The sequence below is a fragment of the Taurulus bubalis genome (assembly GCF_910589615.1).
Source record: "Taurulus bubalis genome assembly, chromosome: 13".
NCBI lineage: Eukaryota > Metazoa > Chordata > Actinopteri > Perciformes > Cottidae > Taurulus > Taurulus bubalis.
Genome location: NC_136601.1, coordinates 20,835,521 through 20,855,879, shown reverse-complemented (window position 1 = coordinate 20,855,879; position 20,359 = coordinate 20,835,521). Strand labels below are relative to the sequence as shown.

General features: G+C 44.5%; 1 protein-coding gene across 1 annotated transcript; it reads left to right on the top strand.

Moving 5' to 3' along the window:
* Positions 1 to 954: 954 nt before the first annotated feature.
* ppp3cb (protein phosphatase 3, catalytic subunit, beta isozyme) lies at positions 955 to 18,999 on the top strand (the record flags this gene model as incomplete). The annotated part of the gene is made up of 14 exons (XM_079228877.1): positions 955 to 1,003; positions 1,334 to 1,534; positions 4,405 to 4,529; positions 6,442 to 6,553; positions 9,196 to 9,341; positions 10,991 to 11,130; positions 12,277 to 12,354; positions 13,890 to 13,984; positions 14,226 to 14,351; positions 15,141 to 15,218; positions 15,368 to 15,452; positions 15,648 to 15,745; positions 16,660 to 16,707; positions 18,821 to 18,999. Coding segments are annotated over 14 exons (1,560 nt in total), but the record flags the coding sequence as incomplete, so codon positions are not given.
* Positions 19,000 to 20,359: the final 1,360 nt, after the last annotated feature.

Below are 20,359 nucleotides of genomic sequence, written 5' to 3'. Positions count from 1 at the left end.
CAGGGTGGTTTTATATGGTTGTGGAGCTGCTTTCACTGTAAAAAATTAAATAAGTGTCAGTATAAAAATGTAATGATGGGCATCAGTGGAGAAAGCTTAGTGAAGAGGCCTTAAAGTGACAGGAAGAGAGGGAAGCGGCAGTAAGAGGAGTGAAACATTTAAAGAAAAAGAAAGAGAGAAGGGGCAAGAGGAGAGAGTGCAAAACAGAGACCAAGTGACAGAGAGTGAAAGGGTGTGTGTGTGTGTGTGTGTGTGTGTGTGTGTGTGTGTGTGTCGAGAGAGAGAGAGAGAGAGAGAGAGAGAGAGAGAGAGAGAGAGAGAGAGAGAGAGAGAGAGAGAGAGAGAGAGAGAGCCAGGCCTAGTTTTGAGTTTATGATCTAGGCCATTATCTGTGTTAGCACTGGTGGGGCTCCAACAGGCTCTGTGGATACTGCATAACAATACCTTTTATGAGCTTGTATGTGCCTGTGCACCACTGTAGACACACACCCACACACACACAAACACACACTGTATGCGATCATGCGTGTTAATGCCATTGTGCCATACATGATGTACGCATGCGCCCCTCTGCCTCTGCCTTTTGTTTCTTGCCACTGAGTTTGGGCCTGCTTGTTGTGTGTGTGTGTGTGTGTGTGTGTGTGTGTGTGTGCGTTTTGCCGATCGTGTCTTCGTATGTGTGTATGTGACTCCTCACGTGCAGCTGTGCGCTCCTGCTGTATCACCCCCGTCGTCAGTCAACCCCCCTCTCCAGCAGCGCCCTGGGGGCCTTCATTATGTAAGAAAGACATTACTGCAGAACAGAGGCAGGCAGCGCCTGATAACTCTGGCAGCCCCTGCTTCAGTACAACCCGCTTAGGCCTCCATAACACACGCACACGCACACGCACACGCACACACACACACACACACACACACACACACACACACACACACACACACACACACACACACACACACACAAACACTCAAAGGCTCCAGCGGAGGTGTGATCAGGATAATGGTGAGGATCAAGGGCCTCTGATGTTTGTGGGGAAAGCTTGATAAAAACTACAGGAAATATCAATAAATCATGCATTATAATAAGCATTCTTATATTTTCGTCTGTGTCATCCCCTGTCATTGAACCCCATCCATATATTCATACACGCATTCAAACTCTCCTCCGCCTTCTTAATCTCAAACAATACCTCCCATATTTTATGCATCTTCCTTCCTGCATCATTGATCCCTTCTGTCTCCATCTCTCTACACACCGTTTTCTTCTCACTTCCACCTCCTCTTCATCACTCCCCAACCCTCCTCTTCATCACTCCCCAACCCCCCTCTCCAGCGGTCCCCTTCCCCCTGGCCCACCGGCTCTCCATGAAGGAGGTGTTTGATGCCGAGGGCCGGCCGCGGGTGGACCTGCTCAAAGCTCACCTCACCAAGGAGGGCCGCCTGGAGGAGGCCGTGGCCCTGCGCATCATCGATGAGGGCGCCGCCATCCTGCGCCAGGAGCGCACGATGTTGGACATTGAGGCGCCAGTCACGGGTATGTCATAGTGAGGAAATGAAATTTGGTAGAAAAGCCAAACCTGATGTCAGTTAAAGAGATAGTTTGACATTTTGAGCAGCACACGGTTAGCTGAGCTTAGTTTAGCAGAACGACTGGAAACATAGGAGACAACTATTCAATTTAATTAATTAAAGTGTAATAACTTATTTAATCTGTGTAATCAGTGGGGCGACTGTGGCTCAGTGGTTAGCATGCCCGTCTTTCGATCGGTGGTTTGAGCCCCGGCTCTGCTAGCTCTAGGTCGATGTAACCTTGAGCAAGACACTTAACCCCAAATTCCTCCCCGTTGCTGTGTCTATGGTGTATAGAGCAAAAATGTAAGTCGCTTTGGGTATGTCAGATAAATGAAATGTAATGTATAAAAAAACACCACTTCATCATTTCATGGTTATTTACTGGTCGGGAGCGATAACATCCTGAAGTGTAAACTAGTTGCCTGGGAACTAACTTGGGAACTACTCCTGCTCAAGAAATAGTCCCGTACATAACCTCCGTAAAACTGTGAATTCAGTTTTTTACACTTCCGTTCTTGTATAGAGTAAACCAACAAGATGTAACGTGCAAGTTAGTTAGCTTTAGTTGTGCTGGTAGGCAGATTCTGTTAAATTTAGTCAGCCAGGCTAACTGTTCCCCTGTTTTCAGTCTTTATGCTAAGCTAAGCATAACATAGTCGGAGCAGTTGCATGTGCATGACAAGCAAATGGATCACACACTTTAACTCCAAGGGTACAGATAACGAGTCACACAGAGAGAGAGACAGAGGATTGGAAAATTAATTCATTAATCTGCCATATGTATCTGCCACGCTTTTAATATGAACTGTTGTTCGGTCGCACTTCACTGAGGGAACCAATTGGCACTTGTGCGCCTCACAATGGCAGACGCTAGCTTTGGGGATATCTGCGTGTATTCCATTGCCAGGGAAGGTTATGAACCGTGGAGAATGTTGAAGGGAGGAGGAGGGGAGGACAAAACAGAAAACAAGTTTCTGAGGCGATAACACAGAAGACAGACATGCAGGCAGGCAGACCCAGACACCGTCAACACATTGACACTGCTTGCTTAATGTACCATTGTATCTCTGCATGCGCGTGTCTGTGTGTGTGTGTGTGTGTGTGTGTGTGTGTGTGCATGTTTATGCAAATGCAAGTGATGAGATGATTCTGTGTGGGACGTCGTGCCCACGCAGTGTGGGAACATCGCTCGGCTTTCACAGGTACAGATCCCTGGGGACGAGGACAGAGAGCGGGAGACAGTCGATCATAAGCTGCTTACTGCAGAGGTTCTCATAACATATTGATCAGTTTCCAAGGTTCTCCACTTTTACAGATTCTGACCCAGAAACACCCACCTGAGTGGATCTGTGTCTGAGTTAGCTGTGATTGGAAACTACAGGAAAAATAGTGCAGGTTCTCGTAAGCAAAGGTAAAGTTGAGGAGATATATTACGCACAGTTTAGTCTCTCTGGAGACGCACGGAGATAGACGACCAGTGAACGGACAGGCAGGTGGATGGTTGAAATGTGAGCGGACAGGCTTTTAGGGAGCCACGTGAAGGCCTCTGGGAGAATACCGAGGCAGGTCTGAGGAGGGAAACAGGTACGGCTCAATTTCCCTCATGCCATTTTGCATTCCCAATTCCCTGCTCAAATTAAAGTGAATGCGAAGGAGTAGACACAAAAACAGACACTAACACTGCAAGCAGATGGAGGGACAGGCAAGATGGCCATCGTATAGATGGGCTGCAGAGGGGAACACTGAACTAGAAGTGAACAGGAGAGGCCAGGCAGATGGCGCCGGGAGGCGTCTGGGAAGATGTACGCAGGCAGATCACACAGACAGACAGTTCTGAAGTCTTTCAAAACACAAAGTGTTCGGCATGTGAAGCCTGATAAGAGTTAGATCCAAAACTCCTGCGTGTGACTTGAAACAAAACTGTGGGGAGATGATTGTAAACACGGCGAGTGATATAATATCAGAGTCTATGAGGCTCCAGCGAGAAAACTAGAGGGTAAAAGTCTGATAGATGTGAAATTTCACCTAATGTAGTGCAGTAAAGGTTGCTGTTATCTTAAAACGATTATGATCAGAACCAGAATCAGAACCATTTATTGCCTGGTATGTTCTACATACGAGGAATTTGTCTTGGCGAGTCGTGCTACATTAGACAGACATTCACCAACAATCAACACAGTGCAAGAAATAGAAACATATTCAATTTACAATAGAATATAAAAGATATAATAAAGTGCACAGAAAAACAGATAACAGTACTATAAACTGATATATAGCTCAACAGTTGTTAGTAGCATTAGGGCTAAAATTTGTAGTGTTTCATAATCAATTAAATTGCCTCTGTGATTGTTTGGGATATAAAATGTTGTAAAATGATAATAACAATTTCCCAAAGCCCAAGGACATATTCAAATAGCTAATTTTGTCCAACTAACAGCCCAAAGCTCAAAGATATTCAGTGTAAAATCATATTAGACAAATAAAATATATATGTATATATATATACATATATATATATATATATATATATGTATATATATACATATATATATATATATATATATATATAGTGCGTTCCCTGACTGGTAGGAATCAAACACAGACCGTAACGTGATTCTTTCCAGAGGATATTCTTATCTTTTACATTGTTCTGTTTCTGTGTTCTTTCTCGTGAGGCAGGTGAGTGTTTCTCGCTCAGCAGACAGAACAGACATATCCGGCCATATGGAGCCACTGAAGCAGAGATGGTGCCACGCGCTTTTACAGATTTATGAAAAACCGAACATGTGGCGGCCTTTGTGACCCTAACAGTGTTGTGTGCTGCCTCCACAGTGTGCGGAGATATCCACGGCCAGTTCTTCGACTTGATGAAGCTGTTTGAAGTGGGGGGTTCTCCTGCCAACACTCGCTACCTCTTCCTGGGGGACTACGTGGACAGGGGCTACTTCAGTATCGAGGTGAGGCTGGACACTGAAGCACTTATCTGAACATCACACTATTCTACTGGGTGTGTATCCACACGGAAATACTGTCAGCGGGCTGTATTGTGTGACCAGCGAGCTTACAACTAAATCAATGTCCATTATGGTGTATATCGCCCTGAAGTCTCTTATACAGTTTCTACTGGCAAGGTTCATTTCACTATGGGGGTGTACAGTTACCACACTGTGCTGTATTTAATGAATTATAAACCTATAAAAAGGTGCTTGAGATTAGCATTGACGCACAACAGTGTGTGTCTGAAAAGGAACACAGACCAAAATGATTTAACATTCATGGTTCATCCAAGGTCAGTAATGACCAACAAGGGTATATAATATGCTGCGCACTGAAATATGTATAGAAACTGAGTGGAGAAGGTATCTTCAGGGGAACGTCTGGACATTTCTGTCAAATAGACGTGAGTGCAATGAAGTATTTTTGTGATTGCTCTGTCGGGCAGAAGGGCTCCACAGATCAGATGTGTGACTGAATCCATAATAACACCAGCGCATGGCGGATGCCCCCACCTGTTGAGCCACTTGGCCTCCATGGCATGAGGGCTGAGTAATGTTCAGGCCACTTCCCTCACACACTTCAAGGGCACAGTATAGGAGCTAATGAAGAGCTCGGATGATGCCGTGTGCCGGTGAGAGAACAGCCTCTGAGACATGTGGAGCATCAACAAAGTGAAAACACGCTGGCTGATCTAATATTCTAAAAGATGTCTGACAGCAGCAGCTCCTCCCAATTCACTTTTCTTTTCCTGTGAACTCAATCAGCCCGGACCGGGGTGAGGACCAATTGGCTTTCGGCTCAACAAATGTGGGCAGTTGATAGTTCATGCACCTGATTCTCTGTGTCTCACTTTAAATGTACAACTTGAATTGAATGAGTACAACTCTTCCTGATGCAGTTACTTAGTAGCAATGATGTGCGAAAGAGAACGTTTTTTACTGATTTTTAAAGGAATAGTTTGACAATTTGGGAAATACATTTATTTGCTTTCTTGTTAGAAGGTGGAAACAGCTCTGTTATGACTGTACCTTACCTCCTAAAATGTCAAACTTGTCCTTCGAGTCAGGCAATATAAAAATTTAATATATTTCCAGAATAGTAGGGGAAAGTCGAGAGCCATACTTGTCACAATATTCACCCTTTTACTCATATTTGTTACCTGTATGGTATATTTTCAGTACATTAGTCTGGAAGCTGTCTGAAGCGTATAAGTCTCAATTGTACCGTGGCTAAAAAACGGTATAGAACAAATAGTTTTCATGGCAAATCCACAATATTTTCTTCAAGCAATTGTTTAGTTTTTTTTACAAGTTGATTTCATCACAAGGATGTGCTCAGATAATGAATAAAACATAATCACATTATTGAACCAGATGTACCAGTTGGTGCCTTCCTTGTTTGCAAGTAAATGTGATTGCACCTAAATAGTTAACCAATTTGATTGATGGAAGTTGTAAAAATACAACACAACCCTAATCGGATTTAGAACGTAATTGAATGACATCTGACTGGACGCTGGGTATTGACCAATACAAAATGAGCCGCTGGTCGTGCTTTGGCGTTCCTCGTGGAGCAGAACTATCCGGCAGGACACGTGAGAACGAAGTGACAAAGAACAGATGCACGCAGACAACCGGCCATATGCCGGCATGATGATGGCATCTACGTCTCGAGCGTAAAGACGCCGTCACAGCTGTCATAAGTTACATTTTAGGTGACTAAAAATGCGATAAGCTTCATTTGTAACATGTATTCATGCTGCAATTACATCCCACATTGCATTGTACATGCATGACGGTTATGTTGTTGTTCGGTACCGCTGCTTCTCTCTAACCAGGTGCTGTGCTTCTGTCTTCCCTGGTGAACCTTTAGTGTGTGCTATACCTGTGGTCACTGAAAATCCTCTACCCAAAGACGCTCTTTCTTCTACGGGGAAACCATGAATGTAGACATCTGACAGAATATTTCACCTTCAAACAAGAATGTGAGTAACTCTTGCACTTCATCCTAATGTAATGTGCTCCTTCTCTCCTTCTCTCTTTTGTTCTTCATCCCATCACACTCCTTCAAATGATGCCAGTCTTTTCTGTTTCAGTTATTATAAAGCCAATTAAGCTGCAGCTCACAATTATTTTCAGTATCGATTCATCCGCAGATAATCTTTTTTATAAATTGCACTCAAAACTATATTAATAGAAAACCAGAAAATATTCACTTTGGAGTCTTTTTTGTTTGTTTAAAAAATATTTAATAAGCTGACTCTGTAAAAAGAATCCTATAAACATGAAATAACGCAAAGAGACCGAGGCTGAAGCTACGTGTCCGAGGCAAAAGCGTCATCATCTTCACCAGCTGAAGATCCATGTGGAAGATATGATATAAAGAGACAGGATCTGGTCTAGTTTTTTCAGTATAGAGCTTGTTATTCAAAGCGATATGAGAACTACAAGACCAAATACAAGATCAGACAGTTAATTCATGCTAACATAACCCTGTTAACGGCTTAGCTTATGTAAGGCAGCGGTTGCTTCACAGTTCATGTTTCTAAATAGTTTCACTTTCCCTGTTATAAGACAAAAAGCTTTTAGAACGAAGACGTACAGATGCGTTCGTAATGTAATGATTTCTTACATAATGAGTTTGGCATCCTCACATACGACTGAGCAGGACTGGCCCGCTGTAGTCTTCGCCTTCGCCAACGCTCTCATGCCGTCCAGGAGGACCGGCTTCCTTCCTCACTGGGGAAAGACTGCAGAGGCAATGTGCTGCTGTGAACGGGGGCTTCTTCTATCGCAACACATAGCGGCACTGTAGTGAGCTAATGAAAGGGTTGTGTCCTCAGCTTAAGTAAGAGCAGACGGACACACTGTTCGGCCCCTTGCTTACACTTTTGCGCTTGTGTTTTGGGACCTGTCACTCTTGCCAAAGCCACAATGCTCTTCAACATGTATAGAACTTCAAAGCTCGGCCTGCCATGACTAGCTACAGATGCTAAGCTAGGATTGGACAATGTGCTGCTCGGGGGAGGGGTTTAACAAACAGTCACTTGTTGCAGATTCATTTTGTCACTCAACTAATCATTACGACTATTTCAGCTATAAAGTTATGGGTTTTTCTTCTTCTGTCCATCCTCCTGGGTGGTATCCTCCCTCCTTTCACACTCCCATCCACCCCTCCACTCCTCCTCACCCCCCGTATTTCTTATTCCTCTCCATCTTTTCCTCCCTCTCACAGTCTCTCCCTGACTCTCCTCGCGTCCTGTCCGAGAGTCGGTGATTAGCAGCAAATTAATTTGGCCCTTAATGATTGGCTCAGGGACTTGCTCTTCTGTGTCTGATTGGCCAAGGGACAAGGAAGCTAATTTCCCTCGGTGCTCGTGGCAAATAGTGGTCGCCCTCAATTACCATCTGCTGTGTGTACGACGTGTGTGTGTGCGTGCACCACAAGTGTGTGCAACAGCATGTACTGTGACTGCATGCGTGTGCAAGAGGGTCTTCATAAATGTTTAAGTGTCTGTGTGTGTGGAAGGAGCCGAAAATTGGTGGACTAGCAGTAATGAGCTCTTGCTTTACACGAGGCAGATGGAGCGGTTGACAAACACACTCGCTGTCTCTCACTCACACACTCACACACACATTCCCACAAACACACACACACACACATGCTGGCTACTGTACCGTGGTACTCTGCAATACTGGCTTTGATTTGTGTACGTGTCGTCCTCACGTCCTCACACTCTTCCTTCCCGTCTCTCTTTCCTCACTGTCTCCTCTCCTTCCTCTCCTTCCTGTCACCGCTCCTAACCTCTCCTCCTTCTCCAGTCTCCTTTATGAAATAATCATTCTCCTTTTCTCTCCTCCTTGCTTGCACTCATCAAAAATCCACCCTTCTCCCTCTCTATTTTCTTCCTCTTTTATCGTTCTCCTCCGATCTCCTTTGAGCTATTTTAATCCTGTGATATTGTTTTGTGTTTTGATGTATTGTTGCGCCCATGTGTGAAATGTGCTTTTAAGATGTTGGATGCCTTTATTGATATCGCTGCCAAATCAAAAGGAGTTTTTCAGAAAGCAAAAAAAAAAAATCCTTGTGATGACGCCTCTGCTGCTGCTGCTGCTTCATGCTTATATTTGGGTCAGATTTTGTTCACTGGAACAGAACCGGAGTCTGTGCTTCCATATGTTGTCTGTAATAATACGGCAGGCACTGCAATATGGATTGTGTTTTCACCAACGTGCATTTCTTCTCTGGGAAGTAGCATTTCTAAATCATCAGAGAGGAGAGAACTGTGTCATATGGGAGCGCCGGAGAAGAGACGTCGGTTTAAATTAATAACATCATGCGATGAGAAAATGCTCCATGTTGCCGCCTTTACACCCACGTGAGCAGAGTAATGTCTTTAGAGGAGCCGCACACGTCCGGCTGAGGCCTTTAGCCTTTGAATGAGCTCTTTAGATCCGTAGATGTAAAAGCTCCATGTTTGTTTGCTTGCTCTCTGTTTATCTTGTGCAGTGTGTTTGTGTGTGATGTGTAACAGTCACACTCTGCTGATGCACGTGGCTGTTATAACCCAATTCCTTCTTTGTCTCGAGCCTTGACATATCTCTCCCCCTATGTAACCACCTCCAGGTAAGATCAAGTACTCGGAGCAGGTGTATGACTCCTGCATGGAGGCGTTTGATTGCCTGCCCCTGGCAGCCCTGATGAACCAGCAGTTCCTGTGTGTGCATGGAGGGCTTTCACCAGAGATCCACACGCTGGACGACATCAAGAAGGTACGAAAAGAGGCTCACACACACATCACAGTTTGAATTAACAATACTGCCCTATACAAAGGTAAAACATGCAGGAATCTGGGTTACTGCATACATATTATGTGGCATATCATTTCTGAATTTTAAAACGGAGCTAAAAGCTAAACACTATGGTTTTGGTAATCTGTGGAATCTAGAAGCTTCTGTCACAGTTAGCCTATAATGCTAACTCTGCTACAGAGAAACAGCAAACTAGACAGCGATTTTTTAAATACATTTTAATTATTTTATATGTATTTTTAAATATATTTTTTCAGTGGCGATTGTATGCCGTCATTAGACAGCTACTGTGGAGAGAGACAAAAAATGTGGGGAAAGAGAGTGACTGTATAGAGGGAATATAATAAATGCTCTGGCTAGCTGATGAGATGCCATGGCTAATAAACTAGATGTACTTATTCAATTTAGGTAGCCTGTAAATAAAAGTTTCCATTTGAGGAACTGTAATCTTAATCATTCTAAGTTTGTAAATCCGTATAATTAAATGTAGCCGTGGCTGAATTCAACCCCAACGGAGAGAAACACGCCTTAAACTGCTAAAGATAACTAGCTTAGCAGATCTCAGTCGCTGCCATGTCAACATTATGAGGTTAACGCGCCTTTAACTCACATTTAGATTCATTAGATTGTTTATGACGTCATTATATTAATTAATATAAATAATAGGAGTGGAAAGAAAGACAGACACCTTGCAAACAAATGCATTTCATTTGTTTGGTCTGTGGACTGTAAATAATCAAAATAAAACATATCCTCTTGTTTCAATTCGTTAAAATGGTCACGGAAGCTGATAGAACAGATTTATGTTGATACTGCCCCCATTGTACTCCTTGAAGATGCCGTTTTTAGCTATATTTGGTTTCTGTTGCAGTTCAAATAAGGCATTTAAAGAAGACATTACAAGCTTCACTTTGCCTGCCAGTCTGAAATCTTGAAATCCCTTTTTCTCTACTTCACTATCTCTGTATTTACGTCCCTATACATACAAGTAACATGTGTTTAATCTCCAGGGAATGCTCATGTCAGTGTAACATGTTATCCACTTAAACACACACCACATGTGCTGTCAATGCAGACACCAGTAAACACACAGAGCCACAGAGGCTGTATGTATAACAGTAATTAGGAAAACAAAAGCACACACACGAACACACGAGGACACACACTTCCTCATCTAATGGCAGCGTTTCCATGGTGAATCTGCTGGTGTGACATCTTCTCCCTCCTGTGTGGTGAGGGTTGCCACGGAGATGCTGTGCTCTGACAGTATATGTGTTTGTGTGTGTGTGTGTGTGTGTGTGTGTGTATGTGTGTGTATGTGTGTGTGTGTGTGTATGTATGTGTTTGTGTATGTGTGTGTGTGTGTTTGTGTGTGTTTGTGCGTGCGTGCGTGTGTGTGTGCGTGCGTGTTTGTGTGTGTGTGCGTTTGTGTGTGCGTTTGTGTTTGTGTGTGCGTGCATTTGTGTGCGTGTGTGTATGTGCGTGCGTGTGTGTCTGTGCATGCGTTTGTGTATGTGTGTGTGCGTGTGTTTGTGTGTGTGCGTGTGTGCGTGTGTGTGTGTGTGTGTGTGTGTGTGTGTGTGTGTGTGTGTGTTCCTTGCATGTCCTAGTTGGACCGGTTCAAGGAGCCCCCGGCGTTCGGGCCCATGTGCGACCTGCTGTGGGCCGACCCCCTGGAAGACTTTGGCAACGAGAAGACCCAAGAGTACTTTGGCCACAACACAGTCAGAGGCTGCTCCTATTTTTACAGGTACGCACAAAAATGACTCCTCACAAGCACCGACTGAAAAGAAACATTACATAAGAGAAAATCAACTTGAATGGGAATGAATGCAGTCGAGTATTGTTGATCCCCGGACGAGTGAAGCTCAGAGATATGAACCTGACGTCCAAACAGAATGAATGCAAGAATACACACAAAGAACAATATTCTTTATAATTAGCAGCTGAAACGTGGAGCCGGAAACAAGATTGATCCTCCAACGTGTTGCTGCGCGCTCATTCGTTGTGTTTTAATGATCCGTGTGCCGCGTGATCGCCCAGTGTCAGCGAGATGTGACTTCCATCTACAAATCATGAATCTAATAAGTTTGGAGGACCTCAGTCTATTGGTTTGGGGATGTTGGTGGTGAGAGAGCGAGATGTGTTACACCACATCCAAGATCCAATAACAACCACTGGGGTTTGTACAAGAGACAATACATCTTGCCCAGTGTACACACACACACACACACACACACATCCAATGTACGAGCAAACGCATAAACACAGCGCTTACGCACGTACACACAAACCCACACATACACGTACAGTTCCGTTTCAGCATGAAACGATATCCCACAATCCCCAGGGAGACTGCACGGTTCTGTTGCTATGACGACTGGCTAGTCCTGCCAGATACCGGAGTGATATCAAGATACAGGGAGAGCAACACGGGAGGAGGGCGGCGGTCGTGGCGGTGGTGGGGTAAAAGATGGAAATGAAGAAATAAAAAAAAATGGAGGCGTTTATCGACGAGGAGCTGAAGTCAATGCGGTCGCTTAGAGTGTGTAGAGTGTGTAGAGTGTGTTGCTCCCGGGCCTCATGACATGGTGTCTGTGGAGAACACTGATTCTCTATGTTTATCAGACACAGCATCAATCGACCATCTAGTGAAGCTTGGAGGCCATGAGCTCAGGCCTGCCTTGTGCTCGCTGATGCCCCCTACTGGTCTCCGTGAGACACGACCTGAAGACCAGAGGCCCACTCATCTCCCCCTGCTCGTCTTTTAAATACTTCCATGTGTTTTGTAGTTTCCAGCATTGTTGATATAGTGACATGTTTGCTATGTTTTTACTGGATGTTTGTGCGTGTTTCTTCAGATGAACTGACTGTGTCTGTCTGTTGTTGTCCACAGTTACCCGGCAGTGTGCGAGTTCCTACAGACCAACAACCTGCTGTCAATCATCAGAGCGCATGAAGCACAGGATGCCGGGTAAGCTGACTGACGGACCGACTGACTCAGTCCTTTCTCTCGGCTTAAAAGAGAGCTCCATTTAATTTAATGGCTTACCTCGACACTTCATGTTCCGAGCTGTTCTTTTTCTTTGTCGGGTAACTGGCACATTACGGGGAAAGAGGTTCCACAATTTCCCCTCTGTCACACTTAAACTGTGTTATTAGCATTGTTAGAGATTGTCTGACGGAGAGCACCAGCAGCCTGAACAACATGCAAGTCCACTAACTCATCTCTTGACAACAATGTGGAACGGCAAAGAGCCATGCGAGGTTAGCACCACGAGTCTAAATAAAGCAGTTAGGGCAAAAATACAATTCCCAGACCCACAAATCCATCCCTGGCATCTGCTATCTTAGTGTAAATCCTCTAAATATAATAGTGCAGCCTTAATTGCTGCATTGTGAGTGGTGCTGTCGCTGTGGTTTGTGCTGTTTGGTGAACCCATTAACAGCATTTTATCTAATGTGCAGCTGGGCAGCAAACGTTGGTGCACTTGCATACGGGCTGCCGGAAACACAACGCATTACCATTCCAAACACTACTACAGTTTTAGTTCATACTTCTAAATGGTGCTTAATGTAACAAATTGACCTATATTGTGGATGGGAGCAAAACTGCTCCAGGAACACCTCAGACAACACAAAAGAACTGTACCTATACGCATTTCTGGAAAACTATTGTTTTTTCTTTGTGATTGATGTACAACAGTGCACTTATTGTATTATTCCACAATATAACAATTTAAAATATGTTGATTTATTGCATACTAACTGTGAAAACTGTTCACATTAGTGCAACGTTGACGTCTGTGCCACTGTGGTAGAGCCAGGTAACAGGCAGCCAATCAGGGGCCTGTTTGATACGAGGCCATTACTTTGCCTTGATTTGATTGGCTCACGGTCACACGGACAAAGTTTGTTCATCAGCGAAGACCAAAACAAGAACCAGCCTTCCTGCTGATGACTCTGATGCATGTCGGACACTGGACCGCCATAATAACAGACACTATTAAAATCACTCTGATAAGTAAGCAGCAAACTAATTATGCTGCACACACAGATTATATTGGTCTAGAATAAATAACCCAAATTCTTGATTACTGATGAGTTTGGTAATTAGCCTATCCTTATGGGACCCAGCTGGCAGAGGCTGCTTTTGTGCTTTGTTGGTGGGAACAAATTAAAAACGTGTGCTTGAGTTCATTATCATGTCTAATCTCTGTAGGTTGTTTGCATGCTTGAAACTAATTGCACCCAGACTTGATTTTTTATTGCGACTATGTCACAAGATCTGGGCCTAATTCAAAATGTTAGCTTTGTGCTGGCGGCCCAGTGTCCTGCTCACTGGCACTCTCACTTTAACCATTTTGCGAGGTTTAAAACGCGTCTCTGTCTCGCCTTCAACCAGTGTCTGTCTGGTTTCAAAGTCCTCTGAAGCAAATCCTCCACAATGTGTTTGTTTTTTATTTTTTTGTTCAGCAACGTGGGCGTTGTTTGTCTCTCTCTCCTCAGGTATCGTATGTACAGGAAGAGTCAGACTACAGGTTTTCCCTCTCTCATCACCATCTTCTCTGCTCCAAACTACCTGGATGTCTACAACAACAAAGGTCTGACACTCAGAACACACAGTACACACACACACACACACACACACACACACACACACACACACACACACACACACATCGTTGACATTACTTTAGACTGAACAGTACAATTCTGCATATATGATGAACATGATATTTGATGTGTGTGTGTGTGTGTGTGTGTGTGTGTGTGTGTGTGTGTGTGTGTGCGTGTGTGTGTGTGTGTGTGTGTGTGTGTGTGTGTGTGTGTGTGTGTGTGCAGCGGCGGTGCTGAAGTATGAGAACAATGTGATGAACATCCGTCAGTTCAACTGCTCGCCTCACCCCTACTGGCTGCCCAACTTCATGGACGTCTTCACCTGGTCGCTGCCTTTCGTGGGAGAAAAGGGTAACACACACACACGCATATCTTTTATTTAGACTCTTCACACTGTTGTATTTTAATCAAAACATCATAGGGCCAAGCTGTCTTCAGTGACGCCGTAACAATGAAATGCTCGTGTCTTAAACTCGTTGAAATGCTGATCAAAACCAACCTTCTTTCGGCTAAATTAAAATCTGAGCTATTTGGAGTTCTTCTCATCTTAATTCACATGAAGTGAAATAGCAGCTGTCGTGGATCAGTTAACACAGGTAGAATAAGTGAAGACAAAGAAGTGTTGTGCCAAAAATTAAATCATAGTCGTAGCAACAATGCAAATTATATTCATGATACATTTCCATCTAATGTAGCTTTAAAAAAACAGAGTGGCCGGCTGTTTCCTGTGCAGTGATTGATGAAGTAACACACGTCATGTCCATGTCCTCGCTGGATCTCACAGTTGAAGGTTGAAACGGTACACGGGATAATACATTTCTTAGTTTTAGGGGAAGATCATTGTAATGTACTTCACAGCAGTTCTTGTACCACTTTATAATTTTCTCCAAAAATAGCAATTAGATCGGCTTAAAAAGGTGTACAGCCCGTACTTACAGGATTACGGACTCGTGGGTAACCAGAGTTGAGTCAGATTTGAGGCATTTTATGCCTTAATTGGACAGCAGCAGCGGGGAGATGACAGGCATTGAGGCGAGAGCGCGATGGGGAATGACACACAACAAGCGTCCCCAGCTGGGCGCGAACCGGAGGTGCTCCAATACTTCCCTGGATAAGTTTGTGCGTCTTGTGTGTCTGCAGTGACTGAGATGCTGGTCAACGTCCTGAGTATCTGCTCTGACGACGAACTCATGAACGACGGAGAGGAGATCTTCGACGGTAAGAGACGCTCAACGCTGACATCAAAGCAATTTGACTCAAACCTGCGTAATTGTGAATAAATGCCTGAGACACGAGACATCTGGCAAATTTGGAAAGATAATGACGACAATAAATCACATGAATGCGTTTGTGTGGCGCTTTTCCAGCCAGTGCAGCAGCAGCCAGGAAAGAGGTGATCAAAAACAAGATTCGAGCCATCGGGAAGATGGCGAAAATGTTCTCCGTTTTACGGTGGGTTGTGTGTGTGTGTCACCAGATTGTCACGTTCAGCATTCAGTGTTTTAACCCACCAGCATGTTTTGTGTGTTTTACAGGTGCACAATGAGGGGAAGTCTGTAATTCTCTGTATTTCTTTGTCTTTTTATCCACACACACACACCTGTCACACACACACACACACATACACCGCCTCTGTCTGTCTCTCAGGGAGGAGAGTGAGAACGTGTTGACCCTGAAGGGGCTGACCCCTACGGGCATGCTGCCCAGCGGAGTGCTGTCTGGGGGAAAGCAGACCTTGCAGAGCGGTGAGTGTAGAACACGCACAAACACACTGGACACACTTTCGAAAACAGAACTAAAACGCACACACACACACACAAGTACACATAGTTTGAGTTTCTCCTTCGGACCATCCTCCGGTTATCTCCAGCCCTCTTTCCTCTTCTCCTCCTCCGCTGTTTTTTTCTTCATCCTCTGCCTCACTGACTCGCTCACCCACTCCACCTCACCGGCGCTGAGGATACTAACAGCCTGCTGGCTGTGTGTGTGAGAGATAGAAGGAGTTAGAGAATGACAGAGAGTAAGGACAGACCGCCAAAGTGTGTGTGTGTGTATGTGAGAGAGAGCTAATCCCAGCTACTGCTAACACCAGGTGCCCTCTGCCATAGCTCCGTGCTGCTCTGGGCCTCACATGACCACAGCCTGGAACATGTCTCTGAGTCATGCGTACCCACTCGTCTGCTAACACAAATTGCATATATTCTGTATAACAGTGAGCTATGAGGTTTTTTTCTTTGGGGGTGGGAGCATTTTATTTTTTTATTCATAGAGGTTAGTGGTCAGGCAGAGGGAGGGAGAGAAGCAGAGCAACGGAGGTCTCGAACTGGAGAAGTTGAGGCATCTTAGCCTCTATGACGTCATACAAATATTTGTATTGATGTGTATCTCACTACAAGTTATACTTTCTTGTCTTATCTGCTTCATTCTCTGTGATGAGTTGTGTTTTCTTATTTGGTGCTGGACAGACCCGAGTAGCCCTTTAACTGATATTATGAAGGCTCCTCCCTGAGCCACGGTCACCCTGGCGTTCACCTTTATGCGCAGCTGCACAGAAGCATGTTTCAGCCTTCACTTCCTCTCTTCCTCTTCCTTTGTATATCTTTGTCATCTTCTCTCCATGTCCTCCTTTCTTTCTCTTTTCTTTTTGCCCATCCTTCAGCTACCATTGAGGCCATTGAAGCCATCGAGACAGTTAAGGACGCTGAAGGTAAACTCCCACTCATTTCACTGTGTGTTTGTGTGTGTGTGTGTGTGTGTGTGTGTGTGTGTGTGTGTGTGTGTGTGTGTGTGTGTGTGTTTGTGTGTGTGTGCAGCATGGCTGCGTTCTCAGCCACCCATGTCCATAAGGTCATAGATTTTTTTTTTACCCACGATACACTGAGCTCTTCTAACCACATCAGTGCTCACGCTGAAGCCACCACATTACAGCACATGAAGCTTCCACACACTTTTCTCTTTCCTTCTCTTGAGACACAGGAAACACCACTACACCTTCTCTCCAAACACACATGGCATATCACACCCAGTTTACACACACACACACACACACACACACACACACACACACACACACACACACACACACAGGGTGGGCAGGGACACTGTGTGGTGCAGTCTTTCCTTTATATTGCATAGGTGCTATAATTCTGTAGAATATAAACATGCAACCAATCTGTTCCCCAGCAAGCAGAACCAGACTGACCTGAGATGATTATTACGAATGAACGCAAAGTGTTAAGGGAATGTTTCTATTCATGTTACTAACCAATCATAGACTTCCTCTGATCACGTGACGCTGATCATTCAAGCCAGAACAGGTCTGCCAGGTTCTTCTGTGCTGCTGAACAGATTGTGGTCGTTTGTCTTTAGTGTGTCTTCTGTATACTACTGTGTTATTACTGCACGCTTCTGTTAACTGTAGTCCCTCTGTGTTTGTACCTTTTTGAAGTCCTGAACTATAATTTGTTTAAGCAAATAAATGATGGGTATCTCTCGTGTTTTCTCTGCTATGTGTGATAATTTGTAGCTAGGTGGTAGGTGTCATCAGGTTCTGTCACACAGAGTTCAGCTGATCTCAAAGCTTTTTGTGACCACCAGCATTATAAGTGTTAACTCTAACTGTTCTCTATCTGATTTTATGTAGTCCGCTTTTAGTCCAGTTTAAAGGGGCGCCTGAGCTATTTATGATTGCCCTTTCTTTAATGGGAGACTCAAAAGAAGCGGATTATAACAGTGTTGAATGGTGTAGCTGAAGCAAAAGAGTTTGAATCCCTAGTTGCAGCCTTCATTTCCCATAATATAACCAACAACATCCTTTTGTTAGATCCTTCATGCTTGGTAAGCGTCCATGTCTTATATACACAATGCCCCTCATTTGCATTTTAACAGAATCGTTGAAAATGTTGTACGCTTGTTTAATTTGTACACAAACACAAATGTAAAGACGTAAAGTTGGGCTTCCAGCATGTAACTTGATACAATGTGTTCATTTGTGAGCTTCAGAGTGCTTGAAGACAGACTTTAGGCTAAGCTAACTAAGCTAAGCTTAGCTAAGCTAACGACCTGCGGGAGGTCACTTCACTATTCCTTTGAAACATTTCTAGTCTACAAACCAAGATAACCTTGATGATGTCGGTCAACTGACAGCATGTGTAGTGCCTCTTTATTAAAACATTGGAGTGCATGTTATTCATTAAACTCGCTGAGGAAGAGGAATTACGACAAAGCTGAAGACCATTATTAAAAAAAAAAAGATACATTCGCTCAAATCTAAGGTCAAAAGAATCCGCCTGACATCTGACTTTTGTCTTTAACTTTTAGTTTTGACTCACAGGGTCCAAAATATAAGTGGAAACGCTCAAAACAAACGTCTGACTGACTGTTCACAGAGGTTTTAAGGATCTTCAGCACCAGGTCGAACTGATCCCCACTCAGTGTTCAGACAATAGATGAACACGTGAATAATGTGTGTAGTTGTTTGTGTAAGAACCCTGTTAATGTGCAAATATGACACAACCTTGTTCATCCGAACCCCAAATGTCCCCCTGCTAAAGGTTAAAACTGTTGAAATGTCCTCAATTGAAAGCATTTAAAAGCTGAATTAAAAACAGACTTTGGAAACTTGTGCACATTCACATTTCATAAGTGAATAAAATGTGCTTTGGAGTCTCTGAATATTTCCCTCAAAGCATCCCAGGGGTTTGGATACACAAGATGGTACTTAATGTCTAGTTAAATATTAACTCTGTGCGCGCGTATGTATGTATGTATGTTTGTGTGTGTGTGTCTGCGTGTGGCTGTGCGCCCGCCTGTCTCCGCAGCCATCCGGGGCTTCTCTCCGCAGCATCGGATCAAGAGTTTCGAGGAGGCCAAAGGCCTGGATCGGATCAACGAGAGGATGCCTCCGCGACGCGAGGGCGTGAACAGCGTGGGCCTGTCGATGGGCCGCATGAACATGGGAGAGCCCAACGGGACCGACAGCAACAGCAATATACAGTGATGGACGTTCACTCCCACAAGCCCAGACACATACCTGCAGTTACAACAACTCTGATGAGGTACCGGATTTAGAGACACATGTACTTAGGCATATATCCACAACGAAAATGCACCACACACACACACACACACACACACACAGTATTACATTCACTGAATAGGCTACAGACGACCTCACACACACACACACACACACACACACACACACACAATTACCTAGCCCATCCCCGTTGCCCGCAGTTGTTTGTAAAGGCATGAGCGTAACCGGACTTTACCACCAAAGGCTGAGTCTCTTCACTGAACTGTTCGGCCCTCTTTAAAGAACTACAGCTCCCATGTACCTGCACAACAAACGGGAAAGAAACTACAAACACTTCACCATGCAAAACAGGAGGAGCTGCTCTGCTCACCGTGTGTGGCCATGTGTCAGATTGGCGTGGCTGTGTCGGGCGGGGTCGAGTGTTTGCACGCGGGTGAGGGCGCTGAAGACATGTATGCTTCTCTTTCCTGTTTGCATCCCCAAACAGGAAGTGGATAGGTAGATTTTTTTAGTGTTGCGGACATGCCTGCCTGCGTGTGTGTGTGTGTGTGTGTGTGTGTGTGTGTGTGTGTGTGTGTGTGTGTGTGTGTGTGTGTGTGTGTGTGCACATGCTTTAACATGTAAATGTCCATGCGGTTCTATTGGGAAATGTGTTTCCGTTTGCAAACACGAGCTGATCTCGCCATCAGCCGGGCAACAGCGAGATCTCTTCTTTTTTTTTTATGTGTGGTGTGGTATCTGTTGCTGAGAGATGTGTGGAGATCATCTCAGCTGCAGTCTAATCTGAGCCCTTGCTGTCCTCTTCTTCTTGGAAGGAGGTTCCCGTTTGCTTTTGTAGCACTACACTGTACCCATCCTCCACAAAGCCAAGTGGAGGTCACCACCCCTCTGGTCCCAGGCCAGCTAGCTCTCGGGAAAGTCTTGAAACTGGGCCTGGATTAGATCTGAAGCGAGTGTTTATCCCGACCTGTTGCGTGTAAATAGGTTACATAGAAAGGTTTTATTGCACAAGATGCAAGATGCAGTATAGCGGACGTATGATGCTCGATGTGCCCGGGGGGTGAAATGTGAAGTCATACTCCACTCATTCTCTTTCTACATCCTCCTTTCTTCCCGCGTTGCCGTCTGCTCCCAAACAGCAGGGCTGGCCGTGAATCTCTGGCCTGAAAAGCAGGAAATAATTTCACAGGGGAAACTGATTCTTCTTGTTAAGACAGCCGCCCCAACAACAACAAGAAGGCAGAAGAAAAGGTCTTTGTAAAGCATTTATATTAACGCATCAGTGCATGCAGAGTTAAGTTCTTTGATAATAATGTGAAGA